Genomic DNA, 17,002 nt, shown 5'->3' with positions numbered 1-17,002 from the left:
AAATCTCTCTCTGCTCTCGTTTTCTAAAACCTTCTCTTAAAATCGAGGCCAGAGGCTCGAGCATACGTCGCTTGACCGTAGGCAACGCAAGAACGAATTAGCTTAGCTCACTTGTCGTTAAAAGTGCAATTGTGACACAAAGCAAGCGTATCTCTCTCTCAATAATTTTATTATTGAAATGGTTGAGACTCGATTCAAAGGTCTCATCCACTCGCCTTTCCAATCCATTTCCAATCCATATTCTGATGTCGGAGGCCCTTCCAGAGGGAGTGAAGAGGGATTTTTGACATATTAAGTTCCTCACATTTTAGATTTTTATTTTATTTTTTTAATATTGTCATTATTGATTCAACTATAAAACCAATTCATTTTATTTTTATTTTCTTATATTCTTTTTACTATTATATTATGGGTGAAATGAGTTAATCAACAAATAATAATTTACTCAACAAGGTGGCGTAACTCCAATTTGAATAATAGTTTATATTAAAAATAAAAATTATACATTAAATAAAAAATTTTAAAATAACTTTTTTAAAAATATAATAAATGGGAAAATTTTCTCGAAATTATAACGTCATACATAGGGTCTGCCAGTAAGCTTCAGAAACGTTAAAAAGAATAAAGAGATAATAACGAAAAATTAAATAAGCGGAAGCCACTCGAATTTGTCAGAGCCAGGCTTCGATCCTGGGACCTATGAGTTATGGGCCCACCACGCTTCCGCTGCGCCACTCTGATTTGTTGTTACACTGGTTTCCATTTAATTTATTAATATTAAATAAATTATTATAAACGCTTAAAAGTTATCACAATTTAATCAAACAATTAAGCCTCAAATTAAAATTTAAAACCAATGAAAAAGAAAGTTATTGGGCCGTTTTTTGGATGGGCCTCTTTAACTTTGTAAGCTCCAACATGGGCTTTACTCAGCAAATTTGGGCCCAAATTTGAAATCCTCTTCTTCGTTTCCCTCGAGCGGATCATAAACCCTAAACTTCGAACAGAATTCCGATGCATTGAGGTTTTGACGTTGTAAGAGACTCATCTAGGAAGCACGCCATCGGCGTTTCGACGTAATCCTATCATCCATGGCTCACATTTCTTTATCTAAGCCTCACTACAGCCGTATCCGGGTTTCGTGCCCAACCGCCCTCAATTCGCTTAATTTCTTCAGCTCTACTCAAGAACTGATCTCCCCAGCTACTCAAAATCAAAGCCCCAGTGATCAATCCGATGCTGCAGTGGCTGTTAATATCGACGTGCAAGTTAATCGAAGAACCCCTAGAGGTAAGCATCGAAACCCAGAAAAAATTGAGGATATTATTTGTAGAATGATGGCAAATCGTGAATGGACAACTCGTTTACAGAATTCCATTCGGTCGTTGGTTCCTCAATTTGATCACTCTCTTGTTTGGAATGTGTTGCACGCTACTAAGAACTCGGATCATGCGCTCAAGTTCTTCCGGTGGGTAGAACGAGCCGGCTTATTCCGGCATGATCGCGATACCCATTTGAAAATAATTGAGATTCTTGGTCGAGCTGCGAAGCTTAACCATGCCCGTTGTATTCTTCTTGATATGCCCAATAAGGGTGTTGAATGGGATGAAGATTTATTTGTTGTATTGATTGATAGTTATGGTAAAGCTGAGATAGTTCAGGAAGCTGTGAAAATATTTCAAAAGATGAAGGAATTGGGCGTTGAGAGAAGTGTTAAATCTTATAATGCTTTGTTTAAGGTGATTTTGAGGAGAGGGAGGTATATGATGGCGAAGAGGTACTTCAATGCTATGTTGAATGAAGGAATTGAGCCGACTCGCCATACCTATAATTTGATGCTTTGGGGTTTCTTTCTGTCGTTGAGGCTCGAGACAGCCAAGAGGTTTTATGAAGACATGAAGAGTAGAGGTATATTGCCCGACGTCGTTACGTATAACACTATGATTAATGGGTATTATCGGTTCAAGATGATGGAGGAGGCTGAGCAGTTCTTTACTGAGATGAAGGGGAAGAATATCGTACCGACAGTGATAAGCTATACTACTATGATAAAAGGTTACGTTTCGGTTGGTCGAGTTGACGATGGATTGAGATTGTTTGAAGAGATGAAGGCTGTTGGTGTGCAGCCAAATGGTATTACTTATTCAACTCTGCTCCCTGGTCTGTGCGATGCAGAGAAAATGTCGGAAGCGCGACAAATTTTGACCGAAATGGCGAGCAAGTATATTTCTCCAAAGGATAGTTCCATTTTCATGAGATTGTTATCTTGCCAATGCAAGCATGGTGATTTGGATGCTGCTATGCACGTGCTGAAAGCGATGATTCGATTAAGCATTCCGACAGAGGCTGGACATTACGGTATTTTGATCGAGAACTGTTGCAAAGCTGAAATGTACGATCGGGCAGTTAAATTGCTCGACAATCTCGTAGAAAAGGAAATCATATTGAGGCCACAAAGGAGTCTGGAAATCGAGCCTAGTGCGTATAACCCTATTATTCAGTATCTGTGCAACAATGGACAGACTGGAAAGGCTGAAACCTTTTTCCGGCAGTTGTTGAAGAAGGGTATTCAAGATGAGGTTGCGTTTAATAATTTGATTCGTGGCCATTCCAAAGAAGGCAATCCTGAATTAGCATATGAAATGTTGAAAATCATGGGTAGGAGAGGCGTGTCGAGGGATGCCGAGTCTTTTAAGTTGCTTATCGAGAGCTACTTGAGTAAAGGCGAACCAGCTGATGCTAAAACAGCTTTGGACAGCATGATTGAATGTGGGCACTATCCCGACCCGGCGTTGTTTAGATCCGTGATGGAAAGTCTATTTGCAGACGGGAGGGTGCAGACCGTGAGCCGAGTAATGAATAGTATGTTGGATAAACGAATAACCGAAAACTTAGACTTAGTTGCTAAAATCTTAGAAGCCCTTTTCATTCGAGGGCACGTCGAGGAAGCATTAGGACGAATCGATTTGCTAATGAGCTGCCACTGCCCGCCTGATTTCAATAGTCTTTTATCTGTTCTTTGTGAAAAGGGGAAAACCATTGCAGCTCTCAAGCTTTTAGATTTCGGGTTGGAAAGGGAATGCAACATAGAGTTCTCGAGTTACGAGAAAGTACTCGACGCGCTTTTGGGGGCAGGGAAGACATTGAACGCGTACTCGATTCTATGCAAGATCATGGAGAAAGGAGGAGGGGCCAAGGATTGGAGTAGCTGTGATGATCTGATCAAAAGGCTGAATCAGGAAGGGAACACAAAGCAAGCTGATATTCTCTCAAGAATGATCATCAATGGTGGAGGAGACAGAAAGGGAAGTAAGAAATCTTGTGTTGCTGTTTGATTCAATACAACTCAAATTTTGGAGGGTAACCCAAGTGAGGGAGGCGTGGTCGGACGCAGGGATCGCTCCGTTCAGGTCATGTAAGCCTTGCCCTCTGCATTCACCATTGCTTTATTTCAATGAATCTCAAGCTATTACCCATCTGTTGCTATGAAATTTGGCTGGACCTCTGTTTTGTTCTAAGCTTTGCTATCTCTGGCCATTGGTGTTCATAATTGTTTGAATAATATGATTCTGTAGCCCTCCAAATGCTCTCACCAATTCCCACTCAAATGGGTTCAAGTGATTCAATTTATTATGATGAGCATTATTTAACACTATTTTATTCATAAAATTGTTGTGTATTATTGTAATTTTAGTCTAAATTAATAAAATAAATTAATTTAAAAACATGGTTGAATTATTTTAAAGTTTCATTAATTCCCATTATTTTTTAAAAATGTTAAAAAAAAAATCATATTAATACACTTATATTAAAAGAATTCAAAAATATTTTGATAATTTAATCTAGGACTTCATATTTTTGTTAATCAAATAATTTTTAATTTAAAATGTGGAGTATTTATAATTATTTTTCTAGAATTTAGAGATTAAAATATTCTTTGAAACTTATTTTTGAAAGAAAAAAAAAAAAAAGAATTTAAAAATAGTAGTAAATTGAATGAAAATTTGAAGTGAGGATTTTATTTAGGATTGTTAAGCTGTCAGCTAATGAAAAAGTTGTACAGGCTAGGTCCTACGAAACTTGCCAGTAAGGCATTCAAATTTCACATCTCCCAATTAATAACACACGTCTTCATTTATATTTACAATTTTAAAAAATACTCTTAAAAAATATATATATATATATATATATTATAATGCTATCGTGACTTTGAGTATAAGTTGTCATAACTTTGCTTTGCGCTTTTTCAAAAAGTCTTGTACCAATGGAGAGGTATTCTTTTACTTATAAACTCATAATCTTATTACCTATAACTCAGTTTAATAGCTCTATAGCATTATTTAGTATGATATTTTGTAAAATACCAAACAAATAACATCAAAAAAAAAAAAAAAAAAGTAAAATCATTTTGTCCGTTTAACTCATGTTCATATCATAAAAAATTTGGTTTGGGTAAGGATGTCGATATGGATTTATCTCTAATTATAGATCGAGACATTTTTAGATTTAACCTAATTGTTCTGGTTATAAATTTTTTAATACAAACAACCTTTATCAAATAACAAATTCAGGACACCTAATCATAATTTTTTTTAATTAGAATGGTTTGGAAGATTGTTCGAATTATTTGTTCAAATTTTTATTTTTATTAGGAGTAAAATGTTAGTTTATAAATTATTTATTTTCAAACATTTTAAAAAATAATTATGAAAAAATGTCATAAATAAAATCAAAGAATCCAAATTTAAAATTTAAAATGGAATGTATTTAAAAGTTGCAGATTTGGAGTATGGTGTTTTGGTAATTACATTTTTAACCTTTACTTAAATGAAAGAATCAAATTATAATTTGGTGTATATTCCAAAATTTTCAATATTTTATTTAATAATTTCACGATATTTAAAAATGTATATCATGATGGGTCATGACGAGTGAGACTCGGCTCAATTCCAATCCCTATCACTTGAGGTAAAGCCTCTTAAGGCTCTTGCTTACGAACCATCAGAGAATTAATACAACTCAGTAAACGACTTAATGGTCCACAAAAAAATGACATGTGTTCGTCAGTAATGATTTAGGTCCTACAAGTGCATCGTGCACGTTCAAATTGTGAATTTATATAAATATATAATAAATATTTTTAATACTCGTGATTTTTTCAAAATAGTTTTATGTAATGACAATGACCTAGGAGACGAGTGATAAGTATGTACGCTCGGTTAGCCATATGATTTTCTGTATTTATGTGAAAAAAAAAAGAGAGTTGGGACAAAAATGAGAATGAGAGGTTGTTAGGCCATATGATTTTACCAAATTGGATTTTGTGCTACGCAACGCAACCAATCCAAACGCCTCGCATCCAAATTTCTGTCACCGCCAATAACATTCGTTCTTCTTCCATTTTCTACCAGTTCGTTCTCATCGCAAGAGCGGATTTCCGGCAGCAATTCGTTCAACTAAGGTATTCTTCTTCTTCTTCTTCTTTGATTTGTTCATCTCTGCGTGTGAATTTGAGTTCAGTTCTCCTGTGTCATGGAATTACGTTCTGTTCTTCTTTCCGGAGGAAACGATTCCGATTTCCTAATATTTAATGCGATTCATGAACTCGACTAATTAACTGAATAGATTCCTTTTTCTTTGTCTCGATTTCTGCATTGATTTTGAATTGACTGTAATTAAATCAGATTTCCGTGAAGGAGTTCGTTAATTTCAGAGAATATGACAGAGCCGCCATTGAAACCTGTTCTACAGAAGCCTCCGGGGTATAAAGAACTGAATCTCGCTGCTCAGCCGGTGGTGAGACCGTCGGCGAGGAAACTGATTCTTCCTTCGCCGATGAACCAGATGAACAAGAAGCGACGGAGCTTCTGCCGTGGATGCTGTTGTTTCCTCTGCTTTTTCCTTCTGGTTCTGATCATTGTGGCTGTCGCCGGTGGTGGAGTTTTATACCTCTGGTTTGAGCCAAAACTCCCTGTCTTTCATCTCCAATTATTCCGAATCTTGAAATTGAACGTCACCGACAAATCGGACGGCTCGTATCTAAACGCGAGAACCCTCGGTCGTATCGAAATCAAGAACCCTAACTCGAAGTTATCACTGAATTACGGCGATATCGAGATCAAAATCGCCGCTGGAGAAGGAACTCAAACTGAATTAGGATCAACGATTTTGCGAAGCTTTGTTCAATCTAATGAGAACAAGACGAGTTTGAAGATCGAAACTATAGTCAGCAATGAAACAGTCGACAGCGGAGCGGGCTGGAAGTTGATCTCCGGCAACCGAACCGGCGAGTTAATAGTGAACGTCGGAGCAGAGACGAAAATCGGATATATGGTGAATGGTCGGAGAATGCCGCCGGTGAAGATCGAAGTGACGTGCGGAGGCGTGAGGTTGAAAAGTCTCAACAGAGGCGACATGCCGAAATGCTCCATCCATTTGCGCCGATGGTTTCTGTAACCAAAAAAGGAAAAAAAATAAAATCAATTAAATCAATTAAATTAAATTAAATTTGGTAATTACAGTGGGATTAAACTTTATAAAACACAGAAAAGTTATGCGATTTGTTACCATAGAAAACAAAATAGGTATTATTTTGGTCTCATTTTTTGGTAACCTTTTTTATTTTATTTTATCATCTTGTTTGGAAAAGAAATTTGTTTATATGAAATGAAATTATATTATATCTCAATTTTTATAATAAAATTATATTATTTCTACCTTGTCATGTGCGCCTCGGCCATATCTAATAAGTGAAAACGGACAATATTTGCTTGCGGTGAGCTTAAATTATTACAAATGGTATCAGAGCTAGTCACTAGGGATGTACAAACAAGGACATTGACCCCCCCAAGAGGAGTGGATTATGAGATCTCACATCAATCAGAAGGGAACAAATCGTTCGTTATAAGAGTGTGGAAACCTCTCCCTGGAGACATGTTTAAAATTCGAATATATGATTTATACATTTTTTAGCCGTGAGGCTTGGATTAACAAATGTGGGTTTGCTCGATTTGACATTTTTTTTTTTTTAAATTTCAACAACGTTGGAATCAGAAATTTGAATATATGATTTTTAGAATAAGATGTATAACCCGAGAGTATACTACCAATTTTTGCTTTCTAAAGTTTTAAAACATACACTTCTCCATCGAGATTTGAAGAATATTCTATATGGTCCCTTAAAATTGAAGAATATTCTAACGAGTCTCTTGAGATCTAAAACCTACTTTATACTACATTCTTAGTCAACCAACCGTCTTTATACTCGATGACCATTAAGAATCACTTCTCAAACTTTTCGACTTGAAATCACGATAATTATATACACATTAACCCTGAATCTTACGAATAAAAATGTTAAATATAATTTTTAAAAAGGAAAAAAAAAAAGGATTAAATTAAAGGTATATATAATTATAAGTTGTAGATTAGTTTTAATGCTAATCTTGTATGGTATATACAATTAATAGTAAAAGTAAATATTGTAAAGTTAATATATTAAATAGTTGATTTTATTTTTAATTTTAAAAATATTTAGTTGAACTGGTTGGTGCATTACTATTTTAGATTTAAGGCTAATAAATGAACAATTATTTAAAGTTGGATTAAGACTGGTATTATGGGATTTTGTTGGGTGTGTTAAATATTTATTTTTGGTGGAATATCACATTCAATATTGAATTTTGGTGCTTGGATTTTTAGTTAGGTTTGGGTATGATTCAATCTTTGATTTAGATTAGGAGGGCTAAATTAATAAATTTATAATATAAAAAAATATATTTAAAATAGGAATTTCAAAAAAGTTTTATTAATAATTTTTAATTTTTAAAAATGTTCAAAAATAAGCGTTGCCCTTTTAAGAGTAATATCTTTAAACTTGAAATGTATGGACAAAATTGTCTATCTATTTCACGTAGATTATCTCCTAAAATTTTTGAACGTTAATATGATCTATAGTATTTTTAAGTTTTTTTTTTTTTTAATTTTTATTTTAAAAGTGTTCTTAATTTTTTAAAAAAATATAAAGGTATTTTAAAGTTTTTTTTCTTCGGTAAGATTATTAATAAATTTTTTGAAAATTCAACTGATTTTTTGAAATAAAGTATTAATGGTTGCTATCAAAATTAATGGTAAGTCTATTTTTTTTTATTTAAAGATATTATTGCAACTTTATAAAATTCAAAGATATTTTTATTAATTTAACTAGTTATTATTATTATTTGATGAGACATGAAAAATTTCAACACATTTTAATCCATCATATTTATTTGACTAACAAAATAAAAAAGGGAAGAAAACTTTAACGACGGACAAAACTTGCTTAAGTTTGTCTAACAAACGCGCGTGAAGTTAATGCTGATACGTAACGAACCAAAGTCATATTTGCTAGTGTTTGGACTGTTATAAATTGTACCAGAGGCACGAGACTGGCCAAGTTTGTCTCTTAAAAGTGTAGGCTAAAATTCAATCTAGACTCAAACCTAATAAACTTAAAACACCGGTTGAGCTGATCCAACTTTTAGTAGCCAAGTCATGGCCCAACTGTGGATTGGATCAAAATTTGGACCGAATTGAGTAAGTCAACACATACTTTGATAGCATGGGCTAACCTTGGATGATCGAATAATTGAGTTGGAATAAATTGAATCAATCAAAATTTGAATTAACCGAGCTTGAATTGAGTGAGGTACAACCAGTCCCATTCAAAATATAATAATAATAAAACTCGAGCAACAAATTACATCACCTTATAAACAACAATCAATTACATTAATTTTATGTCGGCGTGAGACTAAAGTTCAATTTACAAATTTTTTTTTTTTTTAAGAAAATTTAATTTTTAATTAATTTCAGAAATTCTAAAGTAACTATCATTAAGGAAAAGAAAAAAAAAAAAAAAAAAAAAAAAAGAAATATTAAAGTAACAGATCCCATCAGATTCTGATGGGATTCGAATCCTACCTTCGGCATTATTTTTTATTATTATTTATTTTTTATTTTTTAATTTTGGAAAAAGTGCGCGCGGCGTCCTTTGTTTCCCTGCATACCACATTTCGATTGTTTTCTTCCTCAGTTTTCTCGTCGGAGAGGCCTCTCTCGGCTACCGTCCATGGCGTCGAAACGGATCCTGAAGGAGCTCAATGATCTCCAGAGAGATCCTTCTACTTCCTGCAGTCGTGGTTTAGTATTCTTTCTACTCTTGTTCCTTTTTACTATCTCTATTTTTTTTTTTTTCACTTTCTAAGATTGGTCTAGTGATTACGTTTTTCATCGGTTATTGGAGACTCCGAGCAACTTCGTTGTTGTTCTTTTATTTGGAAATTAAGTGGATCGAAATGTTTGTTTGTGTCTTGCGTGAAAAAGTAACAACTCTGAAATTCAATTATCATGTTTGTAATTATCTAAGCATGCGGAGGTCTACGAAAATCGGTTTTGGAGTTCTTAGCACTGACTTCATTCTCAATTTAGGGAATGATGTTGGATGAAAGTTTTCCACATCCGCTAATTTAGGGAATGATCTTGGATTTATAATCAAGGAATACTATCTCCATTGATATGAAGCTTTTTGGGGAAGCCCAAAGCAAAGCCATGAGAGCTTATGCTCAAAGTGGACAATATCATACCATTGTGGAGAGTCGCGTTCATCTAACATGGTATCAGAGCCATGCCCTAAACTTAGTCATGTCAATAGAATCCTCAAATGTCGAACAAAAGTATTGTGAGCCTTGAAGGTATAGTAAAAAATGACTAAGACTCCTAAAGAAAAAATAGTCGAGCCTCGATTAAGGGGAGGCGTACTTTGTTCGAGGGGAGGTGTTGGATGAAAGTCTCGCACATTGCTAATTTAGGGAATGATCATGAGTTTATAATCAAGGAATACTATCTCTGTTGGTAGGAGGTCTTTTGGGGAAGCCCAAAGCAAAGCCATGAGAGCTTATGCTCAAAGTGGACAATCTCATACCAGTATGGAGAGTCGTGTTCATCTAACACAATTATCATGTTATAATTAGCCGAGTATGCAGAGGTCCACGAAAATCGATTTTGGAGTTCTTAGCATTGACTTGCATTCTCAATTTTGTGGTTTACGCGTAGGCTATGGTTTAATTTGTCTCTTCTCTAAACAATTCATCGTATTCCGAAATGGAATTCGGTAATATGGAAACTGAATCGTGTATTAGAGTTTGATTTATTTGTATATGTTAAGCTTATTGAAGCAAGGTTCTATTGAGTCGAAAACTATAGATACCGGAACATTTATTGGCTTATGGATCTTTTTGACTTTAGTTATCTATACTATAAAGAATTGATTCTATGAATTTTCACGTTTTAAATCATAGTTGTTTTTTAATTGAGCTAGACTCAGAACAGTATAACCGCTTAAGATTTGAGTAGTCAACACTTTCAATTCACTTGGACTTCGTAAATTTCTATAGCCCGTTACCGTATGTGGTTCTTGTTTTATTAATTATTCTAGTGTCTGTAATATGTGTTGTCACTGTTTTTATTACTTATTTGATTAATAACTCAGTAAGTCAGTGCTAGAAGTTATTTTCACACTTCCTGAGCTAAACAGTTCAGTTATGACCACCTAAAGGCCATAAAGTGTTTGACTGGGAAAATAGTATAACATTTGGTATCCGAAAATTATATTTTTTGGTAGATGTTTTGACCACCTAAAGGCCACATTTTACGCATCCAAAAAAGCTCATGTTTTAATACTTAAGGTATAAACCACATATCACATTGGACGTTATTGATAATTTTCTGCACATTTTTCATGTAAATTGATTTAGATGTTATTGTTGTGAATTAGGCTTACTGCCTATTTTATCATAGTAGCACTATCTTTAACTAAATGTGAAAACTAGATTTGGGGGAAATAAGTGTAATGACTTGATTAAGGTGAAAATTTAACTTAATCATAGATATGTCTTCTTAGGTTCTTGGACACCCATTGGTGGATGGAGCTCCCTTGTTCTTGATTTTGGAATGCTATAGTGTAAATCTTGGGAGTTTATCTCTTAATTTCAGGAATTTTATGATATTTCAATTTCCAGGTAGCTTTCTACTGGGCAGCAAATATTTTTTTCTCGTGTGGGGAGGTCATCCATTTAAAAGAACGACCGACTATCAAGGTCACTTCAGGGGTAGATGGGGTTTTTAATGCAATGTTGAGATCGTATTTCTTATGTTGTTTCTTCTAGGAATGGTTTTGATTGGGTCGTGCTAATTGGAGACTGTTTTTGCATCCGTCATTGGCTATCGTGGGGGATGGAGTCTTTTCTTTCTCTTCTCTTCTGTTTTCCTTCTTCCTTGATAAAATTTTTAGTTTTGTGAGATTGTATGATTATTGCTATGTATCATTTATTATGTCACGGGAGTCTTTGTATAATTTTAATTTTCTCTCTTCTCTTCTGTTTTCCTTCATTGGCTATCGTGGGGGATGGAGTCTTTTTATGTTGCTTCAGTTTATCATTTGTCTAGGTTGCTTTCAGGACAAAGGTTTTTCACCCAAACATTAACATTAACGGTAGTATTTGCTTGGACATCTTGAAAGAGCAATGGAGTCCAGCTTTGACTATATCAAGGGTTTTGACTTCTCAATGACAATTTTAACATTCAACTCCTAGATGTTTGAATTTTATTATCTTGTGCCTTTTTTACACGATGGCTTTGGATCAAATTCTTTGAATTGCCTGTTGATCAACATTTACAATTTTATTGCTTAACTAGGGAATCAAGGCACTAAGATGATATGCATATATTAAAGAGAAAAAGAAAAAAAAAAACCCATTATGTTGATATAATTTCGTTCATGGTACTCAGGCATATTGATGTAGTAATCTGATGGCAATTGTACTTTAGTGCTCAACATTCTGAACAGTTGTCACATTTCATGTCATCTTTATTTTATTACAATATTTCTCTAATTATAGTAATAGTCATCAATCCAAATTATAGTGAAGCCATCAGGACAAAAAAGTTTAAATCCAAGAACCATGTTATGTGAAAACACTGCTAAGCCAACAACTTAGACCAACCACTGAGAAAGTATGATTGCAACCATATATGGAGCATATAAAATGCACACATGTTGCTCTTGGGTGACAGCATGATATCCTGGTTAGATTTCATTTTTATGAAATTTATACTGTAAACTTGTAAGGGTTACTTATCATTTGAGTAGTGCAATGGGTATCAAGTGGTCGCTGGCCAATGTTGACACAGGGAGACCATGGTATGTTTTCTGAGAAAGTCTATTGCCCTCCGCCAAAAATCCTGTTCATTTTCTTATGATATATATGGTGTAATGCATCTTATTCTAGAATATTGAATCGTTGTCTGCTCTTCAGCATCTTTGGCTAACATTATTGAGAATACATAGTGATTGTCAATCATTTTCTGCATATCCATTTCACTTTTTTCCTAGCTTCGATTAATTATACAGTTTTTAAATGGTTGGGAAGGGTTTCTGTTTCATATTCTGGTGTTACTTTCTATTTGCTCCCTTTCGACAGATGCCAACCCAGATGATCTACTAGTGCCAGAAATTTCTCATCTATACAAGACCGATAGGGCCAAGTATGAGACAACTACAAGGAGCTGGACTAAAAAAATATGCGATGGGCTCGTTTGTATTATGGGAAGGGTATGAGGGATGTCACTATTGGTTCTCATGTATAAATGAAAATTTTCTGTACTATATACTATTATGAGTGATTGAAATAATTCTATGTCGTTCAATTTAAAATCAACATGATGCTTTAAGTTCATGTTCGACTAATATATATCAATTATATGGATTTGATTTCGTACAGCTCCATGACCTGTGAATCTTAATCCTAGATTTCAAGCCAGTGAAGAAACTATCTCGCATCATGGCTTCTTATGGATGATGGAGGATAAAGGCGGAAAATGGGCCAGAGCGCCAAGCTGCTCCAATTGCATTTCCACCCCCACTTGAATTCTGAGGGTATGTGATCTTTTCCATCGTCTAAAGTTTGTCCATTCATTGTGTTAACTGCCTTTCATTTCTTGCTTGGATCTGGACATTTTTCTTTAGAAATTGAGAAACTATTTGTACTATTTTTGCTGCAAACGAAGAGGATAATACTAGTGGGGTGGGCTGGAGGGCAGGGGATCTACATAACCGAGACCTTAGTCAACAATAAAACACTAGGAAAGCTTCATAACTCTTTCCCACTGAAAAGCAGACAGTACTTGGATCTAGATTTTTATGGTAATGAAAACTCATATGTTCTTGGATATAGGACTTCTTTTTTTGCACAGAACTTCGATCTAGATTTAAGTTGAGCTTAATATAGCTCCAGATAATAGTAGTTTTAACCACAACTTGGTTGACTAATAAAAAATCGAAGGGAGTTTCTATTGTTCCAAAATTCTTGTGATGTTTATCCTCGGCCATTTCTCAATCATGACTCTCTACAATGGTATGATATTGTCCACTTTGAGCATAAGCTCTCGTGGCTTTGCTTTGGGCTTCCCCAAAAGGCCTCAAACCAATAGAGATAGTATTCCTCACTTATAAACCCATGATCTTCCACTAAATTAACCAATGTGGTACTCACTGTCAATAATCCTCAACAATCCTCCTCTTGAACAAAGTACACTATAAGCCTCCCCCGAGGCTTATGGAGCTCTCGAATAGCCTCCCCTTGATAGAGTCTCGACTCCTTTCTCTGGAGCCCTCGAACAAAGTACACCATTTGTTCGACACTTTAGTCACTTTTGACTACACCTTCGAGGCTCACAATTCTTTGTTCGATATTTGAGGATTCTATTGACATGACTAAGTTTAGGGCATGGCTCTGATACCATGTTAGACGAACACGACTCTCCACAATGGTATGACATTGTCCACTTTGAGCATAAGCTCTCATGACTTTACTTTGGGCTTCCCCCAAAAGGCTTCATACCAATGGAGATAGTATTCCTCACTTATAAACCCATGATCTTCCACTAAATTAACCGACATGGGACTCACTCCCAATAATCCTTAATCCTCAACAGTTTTAACCACAACTCAGTTGACTAATAAAGAATCGAAGGGAGTTTCTATTGTCCAAAATTCTTGTGATTCTTATCCTCAGCCAATTCAAAGGGAAATCAAAACCGAAAGAAAACGTCTCGACATTGTGTTGTGGTAGTAGACAAATTTGGATGAAATGTCTGCTTCTTCCACCTACCATTCCCAAGTCAATTTATTATTATCTCTCTCTCTCTCTATATCAATAGAAATAGATTAAGGGCTGCAATTTGGTTGACAAAGAAAGTGGGACAATTCCTACATCCCACTCCCAATAAGAATGAAATTATTAAATGTTCTGTTGTTCTTTGGTATGCTCAAGTTGGTTTTGCCATCTCTTCCAACTTATCTTCGAACGTAGGTGGACATGAACTTCACCTCAGATTTCCCTTTCGGACAATAATTGTCCGAAACTATTCATCTACTTAAAAACTTCAATTCTAAGGCACATAATATCCATCACCCTGCCAATTCTGCCAACAGCAGGGTTACTACGTGCTCTGTTTGTTTGGTTTAAGTTCCCAATAATTAAATTTTGGACCATTACCCAACAGAGGGGCGAGGACGTTGGATATTCCCTCCAAACTAGCATAGGTCGATTAGTAGTTAAATCACTAATCAATCAAAAAGTTTAGTAGATGGATTATTATAAATTTAATTATATCAACATTTTAATCGTTAAAAGTGTTATCCATCTAGAGAGTATAAGGTCAAATTCTCCCGCCCAAAATACTAGAACAAAGTATAATTTGTCCTAACTTCGAGATAAAAGAAGTCAAGAGCCTAATCATTTGATTTTCTCTTCTTCTTTTTTATTTTTATAGAAGGCCTAAAAAATTGTGACAAAATGAAATTCAACATGGAAACCTTATGTCAATGTCTAATAGTAACAAATTTGCATACGTATGGTAGAAAGAACGCTCTTGTTTCTCATTCTTGTTGGTTTCTCTCGTTCTTGTCCATCCCCCTCACCGTCTTTGGACCTAAGTGATATTAACACAAGGTTATACTTTTCAATTTTAGATATCGAGTCATAGACGAAAAAAAATTAAATTAGTTGTGGGCAGGAGGTTCTGAATCTGATCAGGTGTTTGGATCTTGTCTACAGCTTCATTAAATCCAAAGATAATGGAAAATCACGTGAAGAAAATGAATGTTTGTGGTAACATCTAATGAGAATGACAGTTCCTTTAATGTCTTGGCCTCACATTCTTCACCCAAACCAAATAATGTCTACTAAAACATATCCAAACCACACCTTTCTGATCAAATACGCGGCGACTCTTAATCTTTCATATTTATACTTAATTAATTATCCTTATTACTTTTTCAAAATTCCTCGCAAAAAGAAAAAGGACAGACCGCTCCTATAAAACCCGCCCTCTTGCTTTCCTCTACTCTGCTCAGCCACTGAACCTTCTCTTCTGTTCTCTTCTTTTCAAAAGCTTAGAGACCCATCAAATTCGAGTCTCCATTAATGGGTCGAGTTTGTTCCGGCGGAATTAGGTTCAGAGAAATCCGAACCACCACCCACAAACCGGCGACGGAGACCAAATTGGTTCGAATTTCGTTCACCGACGGCGACGCCACCGATTCCTCGAGTGGGGAAGACGAAGAGCCAATCTCCATCCGCCACGTCAAACGCCACGTGACTGAGATCAGGCTTCTCACTCGTAGTTCCAAAAAATCGCCGCCGAAATCGGGAGCTGAACCTAGAAAGTTCCGGGGAGTTAGGCGACGGCCGTGGGGGAAATGGGCTGCCGAGATCAGAGACCCTTTCCGGCGGACTAGAGTTTGGCTTGGAACCTACGACACGCCGGAGGAAGCTGCCGTCGTGTACGACCAAGCCGCCGTCCGCCTTAAAGGCCCCAATGCTCTAACAAATTTCGCCGAAGCTCCCATTTCCGAAAGTACTGTTGCCACACTTCTCACTCCGCCACCGCCAGCGGCGGCGGCGTCCGATAGCGAAGAATCTCGGAGTCTGTGCTCTCCGACTTCCGTTTTGAGATTAGAAGGACAAATTTGGAGACCCATTGAGCATGTAAGCGAAGAATCAGCATTAGAAATGGAATTAAATTGGTTATATGATCGGAATTCCAACAGTTTGTTTTTCAATTCAAGAACCCCACAGCCCATAAATTCCGACGAAATGGGAGACTTCGGCGACATTCCGATGGATTTCGAATCATGCAAATGGGACGTAGAGAATTATTTTCAAGATCCAACCTTTAGTATTTCACTCACTCACTGACAGACTGACAAATTCGCTATCTTTTTTATTTTATTTATTTATTTTGTTATTATTAAATTTTAAATTTTCGTTGCCTTTAAATTTGTATTCTAACATATGTTTTATTTATATGCTTTTTATTTTTTGGAGTGAATTGTATTGTATGGAAATAGAATAGTGAAGATTAAACTTTATGTAATCAACTTTTTCTAAATTTGATATATATTTCAATAAATGTGGCTAAGTTCATAACTCTATTTGAGTATCTAAATACTTTATTCTCTTTCATTTTTGCTTTTGAATTTTGACTAACAAATTTAATAGTGTATTTGAATTTTGAAACATAAAATAAAGAAATTACGTTAAATAACTAATTTAGTGTTAACTTCAATTTGATTATTAATTTGGTTGAACCCTATAAATCATTTATATACACGTCATTGCTATATTTTCTATTTAAATATCTAGGTTAATTTATCGTATTAATATCTGCTGGCGATGAGTTTGGACCGTTACAAATAGTATTAGAGTTAAACATTGGGTGATGTGCCAACGAAGAGGCTAAATTTTGAATGGGGTAGATTGGGGAGTCCCACATCGATTGGATAAGGGAACGAGTGCCAGCAAAGATGTTGGGCTGAGAAGGGGATGAATTGTGAAATCCCACGTTAGTTGGAGAGAGGAATGAAACATTCTTTATAAATGTGTGAAAACCTCCTAGACTC

The 17,002-nt window shown here is 35.4% G+C and overlaps 3 protein-coding genes across 19 annotated transcripts; all 3 read left to right on the top strand.

Annotated features, from left to right (window-relative positions):
- Positions 1–993: 993 nt before the first annotated feature.
- Positions 994–3,584, top strand: LOC111800665 (large ribosomal subunit protein mL102 (rPPR5)). The gene has a single exon (XM_023684467.2). The coding sequence runs from the start codon at positions 1,092–1,094 to the stop codon at positions 3,333–3,335; it is 2,244 nt and encodes a 747-aa protein (XP_023540235.2). The 5' UTR covers positions 994–1,091; the 3' UTR covers positions 3,336–3,584.
- Positions 3,585–5,241: 1,657 nt separating this feature from the next.
- On the top strand, positions 5,242–6,688 carry LOC111799797 (uncharacterized). 4 transcript variants are annotated; one of them, XM_023683276.2, is made up of 3 exons: positions 5,267–5,373; positions 5,411–5,461; positions 5,685–6,688. In XM_023683276.2, exon 3 carries the CDS (start codon positions 5,719–5,721, stop codon positions 6,454–6,456), a length of 738 nt encoding a protein of 245 aa, XP_023539044.2. In that variant the 5' UTR covers positions 5,267–5,373; positions 5,411–5,461; positions 5,685–5,718; the 3' UTR covers positions 6,457–6,688. The 4 variants fall into 4 exon arrangements, with proteins under 4 accessions (XP_023539045.2, XP_023539044.2, XP_086982155.1 ...); XM_087126029.1 differs by having other exon boundaries at positions 5,277–5,373; positions 5,714–6,688; XM_087126028.1 differs by having other exon boundaries at positions 5,281–5,373; positions 5,697–6,688.
- Positions 6,689–8,998: 2,310 nt separating this feature from the next.
- On the top strand, positions 8,999–16,431 carry LOC111799655 (pathogenesis-related genes transcriptional activator PTI6). 14 transcript variants are annotated; one of them, XR_015422201.1, is made up of 5 exons: positions 8,999–9,179; positions 12,188–12,238; positions 12,519–12,649; positions 12,847–12,973; positions 13,105–13,266. XR_015422201.1 is itself a non-coding variant. In XM_023683086.2 (5 exons), the coding sequence occupies exon 5, from the start codon at positions 15,525–15,527 to the stop codon at positions 16,296–16,298; it is 774 nt and encodes a 257-aa protein (XP_023538854.2). In that variant the 5' UTR covers positions 9,003–9,179; positions 12,188–12,238; positions 12,519–12,649; positions 12,819–12,973; positions 15,493–15,524; the 3' UTR covers positions 16,299–16,431. The 14 variants fall into 14 exon arrangements, 12 of the variants coding, with proteins under 12 accessions (XP_023538854.2, XP_086982356.1, XP_086982357.1 ...); XR_015422202.1 differs by having other exon boundaries at positions 13,064–13,266; XM_023683086.2 differs by lacking the exon at positions 13,105–13,266 and adding an exon at positions 15,493–16,431 and having other exon boundaries at positions 9,003–9,179; positions 12,819–12,973.
- Positions 16,432–17,002: the final 571 nt, after the last annotated feature.

This window comes from Cucurbita pepo, chromosome 8 (genome assembly GCF_057944985.1).
Source record: "Cucurbita pepo subsp. pepo isolate OVF chromosome 8, ASM5794498v1, whole genome shotgun sequence".
NCBI classification, from domain to species: domain Eukaryota; kingdom Viridiplantae; phylum Streptophyta; class Magnoliopsida; order Cucurbitales; family Cucurbitaceae; genus Cucurbita; species Cucurbita pepo.
The sequence above is the reverse complement of the archived record's forward strand: the minus strand, read 5'-3'. Positions and strand labels throughout refer to the sequence as shown.

What these genes read in the sequence shown, in the direction of transcription:
- LOC111800665 (XM_023684467.2), top strand. Translation starts at nt 1,092, where the DNA reads ATGGCTCACATTTCTTTATCTAAGCCTCACTACAGCCGTATCCGGGTT.
- LOC111799797 (XM_023683277.2), top strand. Translation starts at nt 5,301, where the DNA reads ATGATTTTACCAAATTGGATTTTGTGCTACGCAACGCAACCAATCCAA. An exon ending in CAGCAATTCGTTCAACTAAG is followed by an intron (nt 5,462 to 5,696) that starts GTATTCTTCTTC and finishes ATTTCCGTGAAG; the next exon opens with GAGTTCGTTAATTTCAGAGA.
- LOC111799655 (XM_087126231.1), top strand. Translation starts at nt 15,525, where the DNA reads ATGGGTCGAGTTTGTTCCGGCGGAATTAGGTTCAGAGAAATCCGAACC.